The sequence below is a fragment of the Euprymna scolopes genome, chromosome 22, assembly GCF_053919585.1.
Source record: "Euprymna scolopes isolate OS-2025 chromosome 22, ASM5391958v1, whole genome shotgun sequence".
NCBI lineage: Eukaryota > Metazoa > Mollusca > Cephalopoda > Sepiida > Sepiolidae > Euprymna > Euprymna scolopes.
In genome coordinates, this window is record NC_136503.1 from 48,529,438 (window position 1) to 48,555,140 (window position 25,703).

At 32.7% G+C, this 25,703-nt stretch overlaps 1 protein-coding gene across 1 annotated transcript in view; it reads left to right on the plus strand.

Moving 5' to 3' along the window:
- Nucleotides 1-3,058: 3,058 nt before the first annotated feature.
- LOC145243433 (uncharacterized) overlaps nt 3,059-25,703 on the plus strand; it is a 58,851-nt gene continuing 36,206 nt past the window's right edge. The window contains exon 1 of the mRNA XM_080106321.1: nt 3,059-3,293. Within this exon, the coding sequence (XP_079962447.1) occupies nt 3,179-3,293 (115 nt within the window). The 5' untranslated portion in view covers nt 3,059-3,178. The remainder of the gene's footprint in view (nt 3,294-25,703) is intronic.

Consider the following 25,703-nt stretch of genomic DNA (forward strand, 5'->3'; position numbering starts at 1 on the left):
CTCTAAAGACAACATATATTACACAATATGCACTGTAACATTTTTGAAAAATATCCTAATTAACAGCGATTTTTAAAATATTTTTCTTACAAGATTTTACGTAAAGGAACAGACAATTAAGGAAAACTTCTGAAATCATTTTATCCATTCACGGTGCTTAGAGGCCCTGGGATTATTCAATTTAAAAATAAAACAGTGCCTTTATCTGAAAAAGCTTATTACATTTGGAACTTCCTATCATTATATATATGCTCCTCATGAGGGCAAAGTTAGATACATAGTTGTTTTTTAATGTGGGGAAAAATCCATCTCTCCAAAAAGGGGTAAGCTGTATTGGGACAAAAATAGAAATGGTAACAATCTAGGACCTCTCCTCACCGACCAAAGGCAGATACTTCACTTTGAATTATTTATTTACTAAGATAGTTAACAAATTAGGCACATGGTCCTCAAAAATGGGAGAAATACTGCGGTTGGCTTTGGTAGTCCATACTTACTTACCTTCTTACTAGAGAAGAGTTAGAAACAAGGGATGTTTTTAATCTTAGGAAAATCCATCTCCCACAAACAGGGCACTCTGCATTGGGATAAAAATAAAGATTGTCTCAGATTTTGAAATTTAGTGGAGAATGTCCTCTTCTCTTCTCTACAGTCCTTTTTCTCAAAGAAGAGAGATTGTTAGAATTTCTCTACTCTATCATTATTTTCATGGTAGGTGCTCGATTGAGCACCAATCTGTAATCGTCCCCCCTCAGCCTCTGTAAAAAAATTCACAATAAAAACTGGCCTAGCTATAACCACTGTAAATAATTTTTCTTTCTTAACTGTGTACCTAAAACTAAATGGAGCTTCCATGTGTAAAGTTTCTTTCCCAGGACTACTCATCTGTGGAACTTAATACCACAGGGCTCCTTCCCAGTTGACTACAGCATAGTCGGTTTCAAGTCCAATGTTAACAAATTATTGTTGAGGCGTTCTCTTAAATAATCAAATTCTGCCCAATTTCAACAATCCTTACCAATTCTCACAGTCTACATGAAAAATTTGTTAACCCTATCCTCTAGTGGTCTTTTGGCCTTGATAAGTGTTTATCCGGTAATGCATAAAAAAAGAAAAGGATTTCTCCTTCACTGATCGAGGACAGAAAAGATGAAGTGTAGTATCAGAATACTGAACAGATACTACACTTTGCTCGTGGTGGTGGTGATGGGGGTGTCATCCTTTGTCTATCTTACTTTTCACAAGATGCAATGCATTTTGACCTGTTCATCAAAGCACTGTTCCTTGATCTCTTTCACTTCAGTAGTCACCACAATACCAAATTTACTCTATGGGCTACCATACTTAAAATATCCTCAATTGTTTGATTTTTTAAAAAATCTCAGCCCGAAAGTATTGTTTGTGAATAAAGTAATAGGGAGTCAGGCATTTTGTTTATTGGCAGAAAATAAGATACTAAACCCCCTTATTACTTTATTTACATTCAATAATTATGGAACTTAAAATGTTTATAGCTTCTATAAAATATAAAATCCTTTTTAAATGCGAATGCATCATAAATCAATAGATGAAGTAAAAGAAATTGTTTTCAACTAATTTCCAGCTGCATTTTCTTCAAAATAATTCCTGTTGTATGAACAAGAAAACGAAAAATTGGTAAAAAGGTAGAAACCCCACCCAATAAATCTCACCGTAACATTTACTGATCGGTTTCTACTAATATTTTGTTTAATTTTTGATTTTTGAGCAATTATGAAAACTCCCAAGATGACTGTATAATGTCAGACATTTTTTTCTTGTTCTAATTTAAAACTGGACACAACTCATGTTTCAAAGTAAATAAACGCTTTAAAATAAGTTAAAACACACACAAACTTATCCGAGTAGATAGAAGGATAACTAATTTAGCCGTTGGGAATATTTATTTGTTATTTATTTAACCACTTTTTGTTTTGTTGTCTGTACTGGAAAATGCCCTATCTTGCTAATAATAACATTTGCCATTATTTCTTTGTTCTAATAAATATTTAAATTCAATTAATTTGGCAAATAAATAAATAAAACAAATATACTGCAGTTGCTATGTAGAAAAAGGGTAGCAGAAATGTACACAGAAGAGGATACAGGTCCCTCGGCCCCCAAATCAACAGTCTAGATCAGGCGTGTGCAAGCAAGCGCCCCGCGGGCCACAACTCGGTCCGCCAGACCAGTTAATATGGCCTTTGTATATATTGTATAACTGCGCACTTTAATTTCGATTTTTTTTTTTCGAGATTATAAAACTAGTTCATCGTTTTTAAATTGACCACACAAAATATCACGCTTTTGTTTCTAAATGTATTCATAATATTACTGAATGTATTTAATTAGTTTTTATTACATGTAATGCGCAGTAACATTTTTGAAAATTCCTTACTCTAAAGACAACAGATATTACACAATATGTGCAGTACTGCAGTAACATTTTTGAAAATTCCTTACTCTAAAGACAACATATATTACAGGGTTAAGGGTTTTTCTTACGGTAACCGTCCCTCATTGTTATTACAAAGTTCAAATGTGGCCCAACCTTAGGAAATGTTGCACACACCCCCTGGTCTAGACCATTCCTGGTATGACCTTTTTCCTGTTGATTACGGTAGGACCCTCTCTCGCCCCTCAGCTTCACCTTTTCTCTTTAGAAAGGGGTTAGTTTAAATCGTGTGAGACAGACACCTCTACCGGGGAATGCCGACAGAACCGCATAGGCATCTTTTGCAGGGCCAGAGTGCTCCTCCTCGGGGGAGCTGATTTTTCAATCCCACTTTTCGACCCTTTGTCACATTTCTCACTGTGGGAAACAAAAACAAACAAAAAAAAAACCCAAAAAAACTACAGTAGCTCAACACCTGTCTAGATCCAATTACAAAACATATTACAAAATAGTCTGGTTAAAGTAGTTACGTGCTTTAGTTGATTGAAATAAAATATTGGGATTTCAAAAAATTCGTTTTCTCTGAAATTAGCTATTCCACGAAATAAAGCAAAAACATAATTCTCCTGTTAGAATAAACTATTTGAATCTCTTTAGAGTAAAGAGTTCCATTACGTAACGTGTGTTACCTCTCGTATTTACATTCCTACAAGTTTCCGTAATTAAACTCGGTAGACTTTGAACTTAAAACTTTCCAAATCTCACATGATGTCAACAAATAGCAGACGGAAACGTTGTGATATTCCAGCCACTACCATGGTCGGGTTTCTAGGTGGCGGTCGCATGGCCCAGGCGATGGCTAGGGGCATCATCTCCAGCGGTAAGAGGTCATTCTCATATCTGCGCGTTCTTTCTCTCTTATCTTACTAAGCGCACTTTCACTTACGGAGACACGTGATTACATGAAAAAAAAAAAAAATCTCTTATCACATGTAGTTCGTAATAATAATCGGAAAATTACTCACAATTAATTAATAAGTATAATAATTTATCAACCTTATTCGCTCGAGCGTTACCTGGGAGCTCTTTATTTTATTTTTAATTTTTTTGCTTTCGTTTGAAACAATGTGTTTTTTTTTATTTTTTAAATAGGATTTTTAACGTTAAATTTAATTATTTAGATAATCTTTTGTTCCTTAATTGAACCAAACTGTGATAACTAATTTTGTTAAGGTAATGTTATTTTAATTTATTTATAAACTAATTGGATGTAAAATAGTTTTAAAAACTTTCAATCTTTTAATACGTGCGGATTGACTAGGAATTTTTGGTAAAACTATACAAACACCGTGACAGCGAATTAAACCTAACCCTAACCCTAACCCTAATCCTAACCCTAACGCTGTCACGGTGTTTGTATAATAATACCGAAAAAAATGTACCCTAACCCTAACCCAGTTTTCAGATTCGTGTTCAGCACACCGAAACGTAACAGAATACTACGTAAAAGATGTTACTAATTCGCTGTCACGGTGTTTGTATAATAATACCGAATTTTTAAGTGACTTTCTATTCCTCAGTTTAAATGTTTCCAAATTACTTTCAAAATTTGAGGGATCAGGAAGTAGTTATTTATTTCCTTTTAGGGGGGACATCTGCGGTTTATAAACTGTGCCGAAATAATAACGTTTAGAAATCCATTCTTAACTTAATGGAGGAGGGGTTTTAACTATTCTGTTCATTTACTTGTGCTAGTGCAGAGAGTGCCGTGGCTGCCGTGCCGCGCTATTTTTTAAATTGTATTTCCAAGTTTAATTAAAGTTTTATATATATATATATATATATATATATATATATATATATATATATATATATATACTTTTTTTATTATTCAATTGTAAGGTTGAAGTATAGAATAGGTACAAAAACACCCACCCCATGTTAAGAATGGCTTTTTAAATAATAACGTTATTATTTACGTCCGAATAATCACTCTCTGCAGTCTGCACTAGTACCATTTACTTAACAGTTTAATTTAAAAATACCGCAAAAAAGTGAACTTAGTTTGAAAATCCGGTACTTCACGGGAAACGTTTTTTTTTTTTTTTTTTTTTTTTTTTTTTTTTTTTGATTGCTCCCTGAAATGCGCAAAACGTTTTCTTTCACTTTCTCCGTGTTTGAATTTTTTTTTTTTTTTTGTGTTTTGTATTTTTTTGTTACATTTATTTTTTTTCATATATATTCAAATAATGCTTTTGGCCTTTTTTTTCCTTGAATAGTACTTCAAAAATTTTTTCGTGATTAACCAATGTAAACCTTTTGTCCATGTGCTTTCAGGGGCCTTCATTCCCCCCCCCCCCAATACCAAAAACCTTTACGCTTGCTCGTGAAGTACCGAAAATCCATACATAGAAAATAACACTGTCCGTAATTTTTCATTAAAAAAACAAATGCGGTGCTAGTGCACTTATTGATCCGCGCTATTTCTTAAATAGTATTTAAGTTTAAAGTTTTACGATATCTGTTTTTAAATTGTTAGATGAAAGTGGAGAATACTTACACAACACCCTCCCGTCCTCATGTTAAGAATGGCTTTCTAAATGTCATTATTTCAGCACAGATCAATAAGTGCATGGCATGTAGCGGTGTCAGAAATTTCGTGAAAAATAGTGAATAATTCCACCCCATCTTTCCAAGCTTATAACTCCTCGAAAAATGCAATTCAAGCCCTAATTTTTTTTTTCAATTAAAGGAGCAAGGACCAAGATTTAAAAAAAAAAAAAAAAAAAAAAAAAAAAAGTTTTTTTTAAAGTTTCAAACTTCGGACTTTACAGGTAAAATTCTATAAGAACACTGTTTTTTTTTTTTTTTGTTTTAAATTTGAATATATTATGTATTGACCTTTTCTCTTCAATTTGTGAGTAAATAATTATGTACTCATCGGGTTCTAAATTAATTATTATTAGACATTTACAAAATGGGAGGCGTGAATTATTCGACCCCCTGTCTTTCCAAGCTTATAACTCCTCGAAAAATGTAATTCAAGCCCTAATTTGTTTTCAATTAAAGGAGCAAGGACCAAGGTTCCATTTTAAAAAAAAATAAAAGGAAAAAACAAATAACGTGGTTTAAAAAAAAAAGGTTTTAAACTTCAAACTTTACAGGTAAAATTCTAAAAGAACACTTTTTTTTTTTTTTTTTTTTTTTTTTAATTTGAATATATTATGTATTGACCTTTTCTCTTCAATTTGTGAGTAAATAATTATGTACTCATCGGGTTACTAAATTAAGTATTGTCTTTTTAATAGACACTTAAAAATTGGGATGGGGGGGGGTCGTGAATTAAAAAAAAAAACGTTTGTCTAAAATATTATATTCGATTTATTGGAAAGAACATAAAATTTCACATTTACCCTGAAAATATCGTAAAAATAGAATCAATAGAAAAATTTTGATAAATTTTTAAAATTTAAAATTGAAAAATATTGAGTTCGGAAAATTCATTACTGTTTAAAAAAAAAAATATTTCTATTACTTTTAAAACAACTGTAATAGTTTATTTTGGAAGTATAATCCATAAAGAAAATAAATAACCCACTTTTAACAGAGAAATTACGAGATTTTTATATTGTATTCGCAGTTTCGTGTTAGGGGTGTCAAAAATTCCTACAAAAATTCTGATGCGCTGCAATGCAGCGCATCAGAATTTTTGTAGGAATTTTAAAAATCTCGTAATTTCTCTGTTAAAAGTGGGTTATTTATTTTCTTTATGGATTATACTTCCAAAATAAACTAATACAGTTGTTTTAAAAGTAATAAAAATATTTTTATTTTTTTTTAAAACAGTAATGAATTTTCCGAACTCAATATTTTTCAATTTTTAAACAGAATTTTTGTGAAAAATTAAACAGTTCTTCTGCTCGGTGTATGTCGGCGCGTTACCTACGGAAACACGGTAAATTAAACTGCAGAAGCACCTGTTAAATGTTGTACAAGTTTTATATTTGACCCCCCCCTCCAAAAAAATAAAAATGCTTTTGCAGACAGACCGCTTGTAAAAACTTAATTTTTTAGATCAATTAAAAAGCATCAAAAACTACGTAACACAGAAAAATGAACCACATTTTGTTTTGGAAAACTTTCTTGTTTTAAATGTCCGCTAAAAAATTCTTCCGCGATGTGACAAGTCACGCGCGTACGCATAAGACTAGCATAAACGATGGCAGTGCGCCGTGCCCGTGCGCGTGCGCCGAGTTGGCACAAAATAGTGCGAGAGTTCAGGAGGGCCGGGTTAATACCATGGTAACGATAAATTTGCGACCGGTTTGAATATCAGATTCGTTGCCAGCGACCCCGAAACACAAAAAAAAAAAAAAAAAAAAAAAAAAAAATTTATTGATCGGTGTTCTGTTGTAGTTAAAGTAAATATTTAACCAGTAAATTTTTCTGTTGGTCGCCATGGAACTCAACGCCCAAGGAGTACCTTATTTTTTTTTTTTAAATGGCTGCTTCCTGAAATGTGCAAAGTGTTTTTGTTTTTTACACTTTCTTCGTATATATCTGAATTTTTTTTTTGGTTAATTTTTACGACGTGCATGCAGCATGCACATTGCACCAGTGAGTGCACCCTGCCCCTGCACCAGCGTATTATAAACACCCCAACCTGGGCCAATCTCACATGTTAAGAGCGGATTTCGGAATAAATACCCCCCTCCCCAACCTCAAAAGCCGTTCTTAACATGGTGTGTTTATACTGGGGAGTGGGGGCACGTCGTAAAAATTACCCTTTTTTTTTTTTTTTTTTTTTTTTTTAAATTTGATTCATATATTTATTACGTGCTTGTTTTTATTTTATTTTCATTATTTTCTCCACTAAAAACTTTTTTTAATTTATTTTTTCATACATAATGCTTTTGGCCTTTTTTTTTTTTTTTTTCCTTAAATAGTACCTTCAAAAAAAGTTTGATTAAATAAACCAATGAAAATCTTGTGCATGCGCTTTCAAGGAGTAGCCATTTAAAATAAATAAATGAATAAAAATAAAAAGGTTACACAGGGGTTACGTTCCCCCCCGTGAAGTACAAAAAATATTTTTTTTTTAACTGACAAACACTGTGCGTGCGATGGGTTAGGTCAAGGTTTAAACTTTTTAGGGTCTCTAAAAAAAATGATAAAGTTGAATATATTACATACACATAACCTTTTTTAAAAGTATTAAAATCGTAAACTGCTTTCATTTCTGGGACTGACTCGATTCTTCGTCAATACTTCTGACTCCATAAGTACTGAAATCCTCCTGAATATCCATTCATTACAAATATCTAGCTAGCTGCTAGCACTATTATCGAAATATGCATTAAAGCTAAACCATTCATCACTTCATTGTACAATTAACACTGACTTTAACGTCGTTTGTTTCACTTAACGTGACCACTGAATGCATCAACAATTTATTGATGTCGATTGCAAAAGTGTCTTTATCATGGAAGTTTAATAGCAAAGTCGGTGCATAAAAATGTGTACATTTATTTTATGGGTAAATTTTTACCCGGTTTCCACCTTAACATTTTCCTTTAAAATGACTTTTATAGGTTTTTCGGGTATGCTGAAAACGAATATCGCGTTTAAATTTACGTAGTTTTCTATTGCTGGTGAGTGGTAGTTACGCGTACTTGCGCGTAATTTCTCAAGGTTGCGTTTGTATTAACATGACCATTCAGCAATATCATAAATGCATTGCTTAATATTTGGAAAACTACATTCTTGTGGAAAATTTAAATGCGATATTCGTTTTCAGCATGCCCGAAAACCGCGAACAATCGTCAATGAAAATGGAAATTGTTAAGGTGGAAACCAGGTAAAAAATTTATTTTTATAATCTGTATACGGGGTCCGGGTAGGGGTGAGTAGTAATTTGTTTTTTACCTAAAAAATACGCGAAACTGATATTTTCGGATAGTCTTCTTGATTTGCCCCCCCCCCCAGTTCTGAAAGGAGTTTTCTTAATAAAAAAAAAAAATGCCCAAAATAGCAGTGATTTTTTTTTTTTTTTTTTTTTTTTTTTTTTTAACCATAATAAATACTTATACGAAGCTACCCGCTCCTCATATCAGGCGACAATTTAAATTCTTGTGAAATATTTTAATTATTTTTAATTCTTAGTTAAAACTCCAAATTTAATTTAGTTTATTTCAAGGTTAGTTGTGACTAATTGTGAAATACGGAAACGAACACACAAATACGAAACCACTAAACTAATCCTTACAATAATCACTCGTAACCCCAAGACTACCTCTTCTTAACAACCACGTAGTTAACCGAAAGCAACAACAAGCCTTGTAAATGTTTATGACAATGATTTCATGCGGTCTTTAAAACGTATTTCGCTTCACTATATCCGGATTTCGTATTTTTCATTTTCCAAGTAACGTCAGCTTTGGACGGCTAATGTTTTCTATTTAACCTATGATTGTCAAGATTGCTGGACAACCGATGAAAACTTGCTGATTTGAAAAATTAATTTTATTATATACTACCCGGATGAGGGGTGCTTGCTGGGTCGTAAAATAGCTTAAATATATTTTAATTCATGCAGATTTTGTATTTACAGATCCAATTTTCTATTGATTATATTGTACCTAATATTTAGTAGTGATTTCCAAAATTAAAAAAAAAAGACTTGAGCACCATCAGCTGAAATTGAAACCAAGACATTTAGCACTCCAACTGCTTCTCTTACCGATATAGCTATCGAAAGATAGGTAATAAACTAGCCGGGGGGGGGGGGGGGGAACAGTCGGCTTTGCCCAGGGTAAAATATGCTTAAATATGTTTTAATGTGTCCAGATTTCCTATATATTATAATCGTAATTTCAAAAGTAAAAAAAAAAAAAAAAAAATTAAGTGCCATCAGCTAGAATCGAAACTGAAACTAACATTCAAAGCTGGTGACGTTACCACTGTACTAATGTGACATGCATATAAACCGATTAAAAAATAAACTAAGGTGAATGCATAAAATGTTTTACGATTTTTTTTTTCTATTTTAACCAGCTAAAGACCCATAAAAGAACAGCCTTTAAAAAAAAATCCAATCATTTAAGGCCCCTAGTACCAACCACTCTCCACTCATTCACGGCACAATCACGTTGAAATACCAGGTTGAGAAACTGGCGCGATCTATCCTTCTCTCGAGGGTAGATATGGGATGGGACTCTCTTAACCCGTGGTACTGGTAGGCACCCCGTCTTGTGATAGCGTCACAATAAAAAAAAAAATACCCTTGATAGTCCTGGCGAAGCATCAAGTATTCAGCTACTGACAAAATTTGAATTACACTACAAACTTGTGTAGTGAGTTCAATCTCGGCTGCGCTGGATGGATAACGCGGTGACGCGGACGCGCCCCTCTGCGAATTTTAGTTTCGGAGGAGATAGTTTGGAAATATGGAGACAGACCTATAGACGGACATATAGCCGTTTATGTATAAGATGACTTGAATAAATGAATTGAATTTGGGCATGCGTAGAAAGAAGTAAAAATATGTTGGCAAGTTGAAATGGACATTTTGCATTTCAACTTTTCAATATGCCTCTACGCGTTATTAATCCATTCAAAGATTGGTAATCTCCAAAAATACCGTTAGGGCTTACAACATGGCCGCCAGAAGAGTCACGTGATCCGGTTGATCCAAAACATGAATCGTGCAAATGGAAAACGCAGCCTTGAAGGCAAACTTTGACAAACAATCACAATTTGTTTGTATTTAATTTTTTGTTGATATAATGTTGTTATAAAAATAGGCAAACTTTGAGAAACAATCTTAGGTTGTTTTTAGTTAAAAGTGTTTATAAAAAGTATTTTATTCAGAACAAATAAGTGGTCGACTAGGTGTATCAGAATTTTAGGCGGAATTTTTGACACCCCCAACAAAAAACTGCGAATAAAATATATAAAACTCGTAATTTCTGTTTTTAAAGTGGGTTGTCAATTTTCTTTATGAAATATACTTACAAAATAAACTATTACAGTCGTTTAAAACATAATAGAAGTATTATTATTTTATTTTTTAAAAACAATGTTTACAAAATGTCTACGCACGTGAAAGAGTCGGCCCAAATAAATTTTGTGAGCTAATTTGTTGCATCGCCTCCATCTATTCTGTCTAAATTTATAAAATGAAAATTAAAAATATAAACTGTTTTTTTTTTTTTTTTTTTACATCATATTTTTATAACATTACATCTTAAAAAAAATGAACACCTTGTTTTAAATACCATTTTTATGAAAAACTCTGAATAAAATATTTTTTATAAACACTGTTTTAAAAAACAAACAAACTGTGATTGTTTCTCAACAAAAAATTAAATGACCGTTCTAAATTATTTATTATTATGATATTGAAAAACTGTTTTTGTACTTAATTATTATGCTTGTTTGTCAAAGTTTGCTTTAAATTTGCGTTTTCCGGTTTCGTAATACGGCGATTCATGTTTTGGATCAACCGGATCACGTGACTCTTCTGGCGGCCATGTTGTAAGCCCTAACGGTATTTTTGGAGATTGCCCAAAGATTTTACTTGTTATAAACGTCCTTGGTATATGATTACTATTTCCTGTTAATTTCAGTGTTTTCGGTGACCAATAGTTTAAGAGTTTATCGGTTAAATATTTACGCACACACACGCACACGTACATCTACTGTTTTATTTATATATAGACTAATATTTGTTCTTATTTATTGAGATAAATAAGAATAACAGTATTACTTTTTAGTCTTGAAGATCAAACTTTAATGCAATATTGCAATGCTTTAATCGTTTACGTTTTTTTTTTTTTTGTTTTCTTAGATTGGTAAATTTTTAGCTCACCCACCATCCCATCTCCCAATTAGATTTTACTTTTTGTAAGTGATTACGTGTGAACACCTTAAAAAAAGAACCAATGTCACTAAGTAATTTTAGTTGGTTAAAATAGGATTTCGTTATTTTCTTTTTTTATATGAAGATAAAAATAATTGTGTAGTAAAAGGAAAAAAGTAAATAATTAACTAAAAGAAGCGGGGTGGGGTCTAATCTCCCTATCATAAACTTTTGAGTAGTAGCCCCCACCCCCACACTCCTGTCAGTATATTAAAATAAATATTATTAGATGAAAATGTTTTCAAACAATATCAATAAGCAAATCTCAATCCTCATCTCAAAAATGACATACTACTACTATTACTACTAGTGGCACATATCAAAGTGTAGTATCTGTTCTTCAGATGCGGCACTTCCATTTCTCGTTCTCTTTCAGTGGAGGAGAAATCCTTCACGACTGAGACAATTTTTATTTTTGTACCTTTTCTCCACGTTAAAAAACGACCCTGGTGTCTAACTCTGTCCCGTGAGGAGGCATTGTAAATAGGTACTACTAGTAATAATAACCACAACAGAGCACAAATGAAATAATAAAGTAAATTTGGTGCTTCTACATTATTGGGACGAGATTTTGTAGTAATAGTTTTCAGACTAAAATGATTTCAGCTGATTTTTTGTGGTTAATTCTAAGAAGTTACACTGGTAGCTTCCAAATTATGCAGTTGAAATTACCTGATTATTACTGAATTATTAAAAAAAAAAAAAAAAAAAAACTTTAATCGTGTTAGCAGTTGAAAAATTGCCCCCATCTTTGTTTAATTTGAACGGAAAATTGCCTCCCTCATGAACTCTCCTACTGTTAGAGGTAAAATCCCTTCAAAGCGTATTTGTGGTTATGAGAAAATAAAGCTGTGTACTGTAACGCATTATAAATGTTTTTATTCTGTGTCTTATGTTATTAGTACATTGAGGGTCATTTCGAGTTAAAAGTTTATGGTTATCCTGACGCTCCGCACTTCTTTATTTACCTTGGAAGTGACGTCACACAAATCTTATACGGATGGCTACAATTTTAAAAATAATTTGTTTTATTTTTCTTTCATTTTGAGCTCCTTTTTTCTCCTGTTTAACTTTTATTTTTCTCCCATTTCTTATTTTCAGCTGAGAATTTATTTTATTTTCATTTTGAGCTCTTTTTCCGATCCGGCGTTACCTTTTATAGGTACTGTCCTGCAGTCCTTCTGCACTTTACGACCCGAGCTATTTTTTAACGCTATTATTTCTATTATTTAACATGGGGAAGGGAGGGTGTATTGTAACTATTCTGTACTTTCACCTAACAATTCAATTAAAAAAAGGTAAATATGAAGAATTACTCCACCCTCAAAAATTCCTTTAAAATTGGTTCTCGGGGTCGCTGAAAACGAAAATAACGTTTAAAATTACGGCAAACGAGTAGTTTCCAAGATATGAAGAAATGTTAGTTTTAAAAAGTGGGGGATCACTTTTCTATAATAATTTAACGTAAAATGAACGTAAACTTTTTAAAACTAACATTTCTTCATATCTTGGAAACTACTCGTTTGCCGTAATTTTAAACGTTATTTTCGTTTTCAGCGACCCCGAAAACCGTTAAGAGTGGTAATTTTAAAGGAATTTTCGATGGTGGAGTAATTCTTCATATTTACCTTTTTTTAATTGAATTGTTACAATACACCCTCCCTTCCCCATGTTAAATAATAGGTTTCTAAATAATAGCGTTAAAAAATAGCCCGGGTCGTAAAGTGCAGGAGTACCTACAAAAGGTAACGCCGGATCGGAAAAAGAGCTCAAAATGAAAATAAAATAAATTCTCAGCTGAAAATAAGAAATGGGAGAAGAAAAAAAAGTTAAACGGGAGAAAAAAGGAGTTCAAAATGAAAGAAAAATAAATTATTTTTACAATTGTAGCCATCCGTATTATAAGATTTGTGTGACGTCACTTCCAAGGTAAATAAAGAAGTGCGGCGCGTCAGGATAACCAAGTTTATTTACTGCACTAGGTGTATCAGAATTTTGAGGGAATTTTTACATCCCTCACACAAAACTGCGAATAAAATATATAAAAAACTCGTAATTTCTCTTTTTAAAGTGGGTTGTTTTTCTTTATGGAATATACTTCCAAAATAAACTAAAGTTGTTTAAAAAAAAAAAAATAAATAAATAAATAAAATAAAATAAAAATAGAAATATTATTTTTTATTTTTTAAAAAGTGTTTACAGAGTGCCGGCGCGCGTTCATGCAGTCTTTTTTTTTTTTTTTTTTTTTTTACGTAATGAAATTGAATTTTACAAGTTAAATATTTTTCAATTCTTAAACTTTAAAAATCTATCAATTTTTCTATTTTTTTTTTTTTTTTAGTAATGAAAATTTGGTAAATTTGATAACTTATATGGAACGGCTCATCAAGAACTTATTTACGTTAGACTTGAAGACAACCATATTGTAGTCAGCCGGAAAATGGAAGACAATTCCACAAGCGTGCAGTTCTAAGAAAGAAGCTTTGTTCATGGAATCTACGTTTAGGTTTAGGCACAGATAAAGAGTGGGGGGAATTATTGATAGTGTTTACAGCTAGACGAGTGTTTCTTGTGAAAGTTTGGCGAGGGGGGGGACCATAGATTGAAGCTCAGTCGAACACTTTCCATGAAAATAACGATACATCAGAGACAAACTCGCAACATCTCTTCTGTGAGATAGAGGTTGCAAGGAAGAGAAAAGGACATCTCCTACGAGGCTACGAAGTCTATTTTGAACTCTATCAAGGCAGGACAAGTCCTTTCTAGCAGCTCCTGCCCAGATGTGGCAACAGTATTCCATCCTTGGACGTACCTGGCTCTTATATAGATAGAGAATAGCATCAGCAGTGAGATATCTACTGGATCGATAGAAAGATCCCACCATTTTTCCAGCGGCCTTGGCAACAGATTTGATGTACGTGTTCCATTTAAGATCAGGAGTAATGGTCAAGCCAAGAAGCTTGTCAAAACTTGAGGCCTCCTGAAGACGAGAACCATTCATTTCAATTGATGCCAGATGTGGATCAGAATGTTGATGATGTAAAGAGAGAAGCTTGGTTTTAGATGCATTAAAAGTAACCAGCCACTCCTTACCCCATTGTACTACGTGCTCAAGATCAGAGGAGAGAGAATTGGAGAGAACTTGGTCGTTTACTGTCTTAGATGTGCTACCATAAATGGTAGTGTCGTCAGCATAGATGTCTACAAATGATGTAACGATGTGATTTGGAAGATCATTAATATAGATCAGGAAAAGAGTTGGGCCCAGGATGGATCCCTGAGGGACACCGGAATTAATACTGTGAGCTTCTGATTTTTGCCCCTCAACTACTACTCTTATGAACCTATCAGAAAGAAATGATTTAACAATTGAGAAGACATTTCCAGCAATACCATAGCTGGAGATCTTATGAAGTAAACCTTTATGCCATACTCTATCAAAGGCCTTAGATATGTCAAGAGCAATTGCCCTAGAAAGGTTGCCTCCGTCGAGAGATTTGCTAATCCTATGAGATATAACTGTAAGCACATCTGCTGTAGATCTAGCAGAACGGAAATCATATTGAGTGTCACTAAGAAGGTTATTTTTGTTGATGGTTGATTACTTCTGTATTTAACAGATTCCAGCAACTTACTCATGACGCACAGGAGACTTATTGGCCTGTACTGAGAGGGGGATGAGCGATCACCTGAATTCTTAAATACAGGGCATACTGATGAAATTTTCCAGGGAGATGGGAAACTATTCTCCTTAAGACAACGTTTAAACAGTTTTGTAAGTATGGGCGCTAGTTCAGGTTGAACTTTTTTGAGTACTATAATTGGAATACCGTCAGGGCCAGTTGCTTTACTGGAATCAAGTTTTTGATTAGCTTGGCAACATCACGTACAGATATACGTATATCACATAGCGTGTTTTCTGATACAGGAGGAAATATTGGGGGTAGGCGGCCTTGATCGCAAAGGGTAGAATTAGCTGCAAAGTTCTTGACAAAGAGTTTGGCTTTGTCTGATGCTGACGAGATTACCTCAGGTCCATTGATAATAGTTGGGATGGAGCACACGCTTCTGTTCAGGATTCTGTTTGCTATTTGCCAAAACTGGTGGGAACCAAGCCGCTGCTCAGCTACTTTGGACTTAACAGATTGAGCATACAACTCTCTTGCATTCTTTATTACTTTCTTACAATGGTTGCTGGCAGTCCTGAAAGCGGCTTTAGTTTTCATACATCTATTACATTGGAAACAGTGGAAAAAGTGATTTCTGTGCGCAATGGCAGCAGCACATTCTGGAGAACCATGGCTGGCTGTTAGGTTTTTGCTGAAACTTTTTTGAGGATATGAGACGGTCAATACCTACAATTAACCATTCCGTCAGGTCTAATACTATAGAGGACACATCCTTTTTAAACATGGAATGCAGAGGTAGATCAGATATAAATGTACGGAAGCTATCCCAGTCAGCCTTAGTGTATCGATATACTGTACGATGGAGAGGTACGTCTGGGGACTTATTACATTTCATTTTTATCTTAATTGATACAACAGTGGTCGGAAGATCCAAGAGGCGACAGAACAGAAACTGAACATAGTTCAGGGCAAGTTGTGAGAAAAAGGTCTAGTAGGCTCGCATACTGGCCGTCATTGTCGGGCACACGGGTGGGTTCCTGAACAATCTGAGTGAGGTCATAGGCAATGGAGAAATCATGACAGAACCTCCCCTCATCATCGGTCTTGTTAGAGTGGGTCAACCATTCGACGTTGTGAACATTGAAGTCACCACATACGTGAATGTTAGCTGAAGGATAAGCAGATAGGACTTGGTCAATTTTCTCAGATATGCTTTGAAAGATAGTAACTCCGCTGTTATGGGGGCGATAGAGAGTAAATATAAATGCCGTAGTGCAACCCGGAAGCACATATAGGGTAAGTTAGGATCTTCCCTGGAGATGTCCCTACCACATGGAAAGTTATCCCTAATATAGGCACATATTCCATGCCCATGGCGATCTTGGGGGTCAGATTTAGAAGTTAGAGTATCCTTTAATTGCGAACTCTTCTAGGGAAATAGCCTGTCCAATGCCAGTTTCACTTAAAAATAAAATGTCTGGTTTAGTCTCCTGTAATTGGGTTTCAACCTCTGGAAGGTTAGAACGTAGACCCCTGATGTTGGAGACATGTTAGTAGGGGTCTACGTTGGAAGTTGGAGAACCGGGTTTAATCGTGTATTTTTTCTTGAAACTTGTCATGATGAATTTTTGGAATTTGTGGACTAGGTCGTCAGATTTACTTAGAGCAGGACAGAGAGGGGAAACTAAGAGAGAAAAAGAAACAAAGAATTTCTTTATTTTCAGAGTCAGTGTGAAATTTTATGCTCTTTCCAATAAACTGGTTTGTATTACTGTACACATAGATTCGAAAAAGTTGTCAAAAAGCAAATTATATAACAAATAAATGCTATCAAAAGCAAGATAAGTTATTTTTCTACCAAACTGGATATATTTTTCGTGTTTTTATTCAATGTAACATGCTCATTCAGCTCGAAAAACATACATTGTTTACCGATGTATTGGAAAATTTAAAATGGCGCCCGACTCTCTCTTTAACACGGTAAGTTTGGGAAAAGGTGTTATAAATAATAAACTAGACAAAATACTATTAAAAAACCACCAAATATATGTCAACCTATGTCACGGTAATATATATTGAGCGAGTTTCTAACAGTATTTTGTCTAGTTTTATATTTATAGCACCTTTTCCCAAACTTACCGTGTTAAAGAGAGAGTCGGGCGCCATCTTGAATTTTACAATACATCGGTAAACACTGTATGATTTTCGAGCTGAATAAACATGTTACCTTGAATAAAAACACGAAAAATATATCCAGTTAGGTAGAAAAGTAACTTATCTTGCCTTTGATAACATTGATTTGTTATATATTTGTTTTTTGACAACTTTTTCGAATCTGTGTACAGTAATACAAACCCCAATAAACCAAACGTTTTGGACAAAACTTTTTTTTTTTTTTTTTTTTAAATTCACCCACCCCCATTTTAAAATGTCTATTAAAATTTTAATAATTAATTTATACACCAAAGTTTTATATATCACAAATTGAAGATAAAAGATCAATAAATAAAATATTCTAATTTAAAACAAAAAAAAAAGCTTTTTTTTTTGGAAATTTACCTGTAAAGTCCAAAGTGTAAAACTTTTTTTTTTCTTTTTCTTTTTTTTTTTTTTTTTTTTTTTTTTTTTTTTAGTGGAAGCTTATGTTATGCTTAGAATGTCAAGTAAATTTTTTCTATCTCATTCAATGTTTTCTTTTTTTTTTTTTTATATAAAAAAAAAAATTCAGTTGATAAAGAAGTATTAAAATATATCAATCAAAAACTCGTATTTCATTAAGAGAAAAAAAAATCTGTCAACTTTTTTTTTTATTTATTTATTTTTTTTTTTTTTAACAATAAAAACTTATAAGTGAATATGTTCGGTTTTTAAGTACGGAGGATCGAAATACTAAATTTGGTTTACAGCACGCATTAAAGACATAAATTATGTCCCTTCAAGGCGCCGGAATATAAAGGCGAATAAAATCAGACTTGTCTCCCTTTATTTGAACAGTTGAAAAAAAATGAGTTTGCGTTTGTTTTTAATCCTTGTTTAAAAAATATTTTATTTAAAAAGGACATGGAATATAAGTATAAATATGGATAAATTCTTAACAATGAACAATTGAACTACTCATTGAATACTAGTTTTTATAGGTAAATTTTTGGAATTTATATATAAGTAAAATTTTTTTTTTTTTTTTTTTTTTAAGGAAAACCGATTTAAAAAAACAAATATTGCATAATTTGCTATTAAACCTGTTTTTTTGTTTTTTTTTTAAATTTTGGTCTTCGTTTCTTTAATTAAAAAAAAAAAATTAGGGTTTGAATTACATTTTTCAAGAATTTATAAGCTTCGAAAGACAGTAAGTCTAAACATTCCAGTGTTTACCGCAAATTTCTACTGACGATTTCTGACACTGGTATTACTGTACCCATTTGAACTAGAGAAAATCATGATTCAAATGTGTATGTCTCGTGTAAATAACTAACGATGGCCGACGTTCTGAAGACCAGACGGGTGATCAAAAATTCAGATCAAGCGTACCGGAAAACGAAACGAGACCAAATTGACAACTCATAAATTCTAAAAGAAACAATTTAAACAAATTTTATTTTCTACTTATGTAGAATAAATGCAACAACAAAAGAAAACATGAAAAATATAGTTAATTTTTGTTCAAATGTTTTTAATTTTATTTTATTTTTTATTTTTTTCAAATGTTTAAAAATTTTCCCCAATAATTAAAGCAAAAACAGTCGTGTTCTCGTCAAGTAAGTTTTTATTTTTTTATTTTTTTTATTCAAGAAAATAAAAGGTACTCATTTTTGTTTATCGTTACAAGTGCTAATCTGGACTTGCATCTATTTTGTTGTTAATTATTATCTATAACTATAATTTCTGCCCCCCCCCCCCCAAAAAAAAAACCGGCCACCCAAAAAGAAAAGAAACATGCCACCCCCCCCAAAAAAAACATCTATAAAAAACGTAAAAAAAAAAACAAAAAAAAAAACACGGCAAAAAAAAATATCCACCAAAAAAATAAAACATAAGAAAATAATCTGAAAAGCACAAAGTTCAAGCAAAAAAAAAAAAACCCACAAAAAAAGGCCACACACGTCAAACTTCTTTCCTTTTCGGATTAATCGAGCGAACTGTGCACAGCAATACAGCATCAGAGCCAATGCATGTACATCAACCAAAATAATAACTTGCTTAAATTATTTATTTTAAAAACATTAACCATTAAAGTTTTTTCATTTTAGAATCTCCAAGTTGTCAATTTGGTCTCATTTCGGTTTCCGGTACGCTCGATCTGACTTTTTGATCACCCGTCTGGTCGGCGATATTAGATATTTATCATTAGTTATTTACACAAGACATTTTAATCATGATTTTCTCTACTTCAGATGGGTGCAGTAAATAAACTTTTAACTCGAAATGACCCCTAATGTACAACATAAGACACGGAAAAGAAACATTTATAATGCGTACAGGCTTTATTTTCTTATATAACCACAATACGCTCTGAAGGGATATAACCCTGTTAGAAACTCACTCAATGTTACCATGACATAGACTGACATATTCGGTGGGTTTCTAACAGTATTTTGTATAGTTTTTACGTTTTTATTTTTAACTAGTTTTCCCAACTTACTGTGTTCAACAGTTCAGCGCCATTTTTAAATTTTCCAATACATCGGTAAACACTGTTTTTCAAGCTGAATAAATGTTACATTAAATAAAAACGCTTAAAATTATCCAGTTAGGTACAAAAGTAACTTATCTTGTCTTTGATAACATCTATTTGTTATATATATATATATATATATATATATTTTGACAACTTTTTCGAATCTGTGTATAGTAATACAAACCCACATCCGAATATTAACTGTTTGAAAAGAATTATGAAACCATTATTCCTATCTATATATCTATAAAAGTGAGTGTGTGTGTGTAACTTTCAACCTATATACTCAATGACTTTTTGATCTACAGATTTGAAAGTTTGTATATAGGTATTCAGACATGTGAAAGACTTTTTAATCGGTTTCATTTAGAAAAAGGACTGCTAAGATGTCAACATTGAAAAATTGGTACTTGGGGGAGGGGTCATCGGATTTTCTGTTTGTGAGCTGTCATATGGCAGCTTCCTTATGTCAAGATTCAGTAGGTTTGAAAACAATTTTTAAAGATCGAGGTAAACTGGCCTGATGGTTATCGTACTTGACTCACTGTTTTTAGGTTTTGGTTTCGATCTCAGGCCGAGTATTTTTTTTTTTTTTTTTTACTTACAAGAAGTGAGAGAAAACAGTTTCTTTCCGCTTTTTGATTCTTTTACTCCATTTTTAACCATTTTTTTAAAAAATGGTTATGCTTAATACCAAGCATAGCCATCATTTAAAAATTTTTTTAACGTTATGCTTAATACCAAGCAATATCGGGTACATCTAGTTTTCTATAAAGCTTCGATGGAAAATGAGCATTAGATAACAGAAGAATACTATCATGAAAAATGAAACACAAATGGTGTTAATGTTATGTCATTAACAATTAAGACCTAGTGTTTCAAGTGGAAGAAGTTATTAAGAAACAAGTGAAAATGGCAGCCATGTTCTTTTTAGCAGGCTCACTTTGGAGAATCTAATCTATAAATATAAAAGCGAAAATGTATGTATGTGTGTTCGCTTTTTCTGGGTCTACAAAAGGTTTCTTTCAGAGAAACGATCGCTCGCTTCACAACATTTTAAAACTTTTTATATCACATATAAATCGTAATATCTCACAGTTAACAATGAAGTTCGCCTGTCTATTTAATTTGCTCGATTTTGGGAAGATAAATATTCAATATTTGTCGCTCGCCGCATGTGGGTTAGTCTTTTTCCTATAACATCTTGGGGGGGGGGGGAAAAAAAGCGTTCAGCAGTAAATGAAATACCGCAGTCAAACTTGACCTCATTAAAACGAGCACCTGCTAAATCCAAGTAATTAAATAAATTCAAACATGTTTCCGTAAGCATGCCGTGGTGGGGCAATGGTTAATGTCGCACGTTTTTTTTTTTTTTCACAACTTTGCCTCAATGGTTCGAGTTCGATCCTCATACTTACTTTTTTTTTTTTTTTTTTTTAACCTCCACCTCCAAACACCCGGGCAACGCCGGGTACCCCTTGCTAGTAAATATTAGACAAAATACATGATTTCTGGAAATCTGCATGAGGGCTTAGCCTAATTCGATGACGGAGCAGATTAGCATATGAAGGTTTTGGTTATTAAGCTACAATATTTGGAAAATGGAAAAATCAACTTTATTTTATTATATCGATAAAGGATCCCCCCCCCCCTAAAAGTCTTTAAACTGTTGTAGAGGGAGGATGACTTCATACATTATGCATGAAGACAGACAAAAGATAATAAACCAGCAATAGTGAGACATGTTAAAATGTCTAATCTCTCTTTGGTTCTGTCTTCGAGATGAGGCAGATGTGTTTTTAGAAAACTTCTTGGTTGCATACTATTTTTTGCAAAGGAATGTAAAAAAAGAAATAAAACCAGATAAACGGTAAATGAAAAAAATTTGTTTTATTTATACGTACTTGCTGTTGATATGACACTGAAGTATTACATAAGCTGATACTTTGCTATCAACATTTAAGCTGCTACAATAAGGAGACCTCCACAAAAGGCCTATATTCACTGATATAACAATGTTCACCAAATGTTAGAGACACTTCTACACAACATGCACCAGAACTTTTTTTACATTTCAAAGATCTGCCCACTATGTTACATTGATAGTAAACGCAATAAATTTGTCATGTATACAATTGTTCTACCCAATTATGCATTTTTCATAGTTTCAAAAGAAAAACCTGATTCTATTCATTTACTTATATTCATCCCAAACAAGGCATATTGCCACTGAAGCGTATAAAGGTGCTACTATGATGGGAATCAGATTTATCCAAGGGAATCTGGGTTGGGAGTCGGGCAGCAAGTTATTTGATTATCTTCATGTCAATATTATTGATGGAAGATTTTTTTTTTTTTTTTTTTTTTTTTAATTAAATTAAAAAAGAATATTTTCTAGAAGTTTCGGTCTCAGATCTCTCACCAAAGGGGACAGGGACTATTAAAAAAAAAAAAAAAAATTTGAAAATAAATTAAAATTGTTCCAGAATTCCTTGATTATGTATGTAATCATTAGTTTTTTTTGTTTTTTTTAAGAACAGGAAACTTTTCAGAATTGAAATTCATTTTTTAAAAAGTGACATTGGTTTAAGATTCCTGAAAGAGGCTGTATAGCATTTAAGTTAAAGTCCTGGTTGCAACATTATTTTTAAATTTCTTGTGATTGTTATTAATCTATATATATAAAGGGAAAAATGAGTGTGTGTGTGTTTGTATGTCTCAAAAACTTCTGACAGACTTGTCAGAACGTGATGAAACCGGTATCGTTTTAAACCTCAATCTTTCAGACAACAAATATTGAAAAATTGGCCAAAAACATTAATTCCTTCACCGTCTTCTTTTCTAAAAGAAGGGCCCAGTTTTTGCATTGACATTGTCGCAAAGTCATCATCTCAGTTGGATTGACGTTTAATTTCAACGCTCGGGACTTCTGGTCGCACCATGGAGACATCGGGTCATTTTTTTTTTAACCTTTTTTTTCCTCCTTCACGTTATGGGTTCGAGCCTGACTGCCTGCCTACTACCATTTTTTTTAACCTCTCTCCATCTGGGTTGCCTACTGTTTGGATCTCCCCTGCTACAACCAATTCCCCACCCCAGGGGTTCCTTCTACACTACCTCTCCACACCTGGGCAACGCTGGGCACCTCCTTTGCGTTACAGGTTCGAGCCTGCTTGCCTACCACCACTTTTTTTTTTTTTTTTTTTTTAACAACACCTCTTTCCACCCAGGCTGCTTCTGTTGTTTTGATCCCCCACCCCTTGCTACTACCATTTTTTTTGGGGGGGAGTGGGGATTGCTACACCACTTACACACACCTGGGCATGCCGAGCACCCCCGCTAGTCACTAATAAGTTTCATATTAAAAAAAAAAAAAAAAAATTGGATAAGTATTTAATTTTTATTTGGAAAAAAAAAATTCCATTTATAAATGTGACACAAGGTCATGTGTGAAGAACAAAAGAAGTACACTTTGAAATTTTTATTTGCAGAAATATTTAAAAAAATTAGTTACAACAAATTAGGTACAAGGTCATTCAGAATTGTGTGGAAAAATGGATGTCATTGGTCATCCTTAGTCACAAATACTTAACAAATGTCTATTCTACTCTTGACAAGAATCATCCTACTAGGGACCATCCGACTCGAGATATCCCCAAATTGATGTGAAATTTTTAATCTACAATCAAGTGATAAACACTCGACCTGCAAGGTGATTTTTCTCCTCACCTACTGCTGAATTTGTCAAAAGGTGCTTTGTATTGAGAAGGGTTGACTTTCTGTGGATATTGCTTGCTTGCATCTTTGATGGTCGGGCAATTCCATTTTTTTTTTTTTTTTTTTTTTAAAAAGGGATCATTGTTGAATGTGTGTGTATGTAATATATGTGTGTGTATGTGTGTGAGGCTAAGGAATGAGTGGAGAGTTGTATGTTGTGTTTTCAATTCTAGCTGATGGCACCCAAGTCTTATATATTTTTTGTTTTAATACTATATATTAACTTTAATCTAATGATTTGTAGAAAATTGTCTCTATAATAATAAATGTAATCTGCATGAATTAAAATATCATTTAGATGTATCTTCCAACTGGGCTGTGTGTGTGTGTGTGTCTCTTATATACTAACATTGAGTTTTTTTTTTCTCGATTGGAAGATTTCTTTCTAAATTGCGGAGTTTGCCGGACTTACTACTTTCTCTCTTTTCATCACTTGAAATTGTTTTGCACAGAGGCTAGAAAAGGGTGCAATTTTAGCCACTAACTTTTGTGACTGAACGAATTTATATATATATATATATATATATATATATATTCAAAATTAATACATGATTTATGCCAAGGATGAGAGTTCATATATATTTATATTCAAATGAATACATACTGGTCTTTTATTATAGAGCGCAGAATCATTTGTGATATAGTTATGTAGGAAGGTGAACCTTTTCAATTTCATTTTTATAATCCGAACATTTGGTGTTTAATCGATAGTTATCTAACACTTAAGCATAAATTGCAATAATAGAAATTTGCATATATCTGGTACATCATAATCAATATAATCTAAAGATTTTTAAGCGACATCACAAATACCCACTGTTATATCAAATGTGTGATAGTAAGCTAAAAATCTGAAAGACGGATTAAACAAATTACATTGTTTGAAATATGTTGACGGCAATACTAACTTTTAGATCTTGTAGAAATTCCATATTGTTTTCTCTATCAATCTGTATAATTTACTGTAAATATTCATTTAGGAATAGTAAATGTCTGTCAGGATTAGAAGTTTTTAGAAAATTTTTTTTTTTTCTTTTTCCATGAAAATAATTGTCATTGCCAATTAAATATTCTTTAAATAAATAAAACAAATATCTTTTTTTTAATTATTTAAAATTTTAGCAATTTAATTCTTTTTAAGACAATATTGTTAGAAAAGTAATTGAGCTAAATATTTTCCAATCGATAAAAACGAATGACATTTTTTGAAATGTATTCAAGTTGTACTTTTCTAGTCGATGGAGGTGATGTAATTTGATTTTGAAACGTCATATTAAAATGACTGGAGTCAGAATTTTTTACCTTTCTCTTATTTGTCGTTAGCACATTGCTCTGTTTTATAAATGATATGATCTTGGACAGTAATCGTGCATTAAATGAGAAATCTCCTGCTTGGTCTATTCATTCAGGAATACAAAATGCCAGTCAATTCAAAGTCATTTAGAGTTCATCTGCGTAAACAGGACTTCAGAATTCTCTTATCTCTATATAAAGTTAGTTATGTGTATATGTTTATATATTTGTATGTATAGGATTCACTCCTAAACTAATTTCTTGTGCTATCAAATCAGTTAAACCATGTTGAACTTCGTACTGGATAAACAGGTAATTGGGATTACCTGGCACTGTATGTAGGAGGATGTCAACACTTCTCTGCAAGAACTGCAAAAACCGATATCATCATCTCTCCTGACAGGGATATGTGTGTGACTGGGGATCGCTTGTGAATTCTATACTCCTATGAAACTTCCTCCTTGAAGATATAAAAAACTTGAAGCATGAAACATTTTTTTTTCTAAAATGACTGGATTTGGCATCAAATAACTTGAAAAAAGGTTGATATCATAAAACAAAGCAACTAAACTAATTAGCATGTCATTATGAATTCTAGAACATGGCTAAACCGTAAGATTTTTATGCAAATGAGTTAAAAAAGGTGGTAGAAGTCCTTTGTGAACCTCAGATATCTGATTTTTGGGAAATTTTAACAATAAGCATCTATATATTAATACGATAGCATGTGTTATTTTGCGTGTCACACATCTTTTTTTTTCTTTTGAGTGACTGTTTTTTTAATTGTTATGAACTTCAATTTCTTGTAATAAATAATTTTACCAAGAATTCAACATGGTTTCTTTCGATTATAGCTGAAGGAACTCAAGTTATATATATATATTATTAAATACCTACAAGCATTAGTGTTTATTTTTTTCTTTAAATTTTGGTTTCGATTCAAGCTGATGTCAGTCATATGGACATTTTTTTTTTTTTAATTTTTATACAAAATCT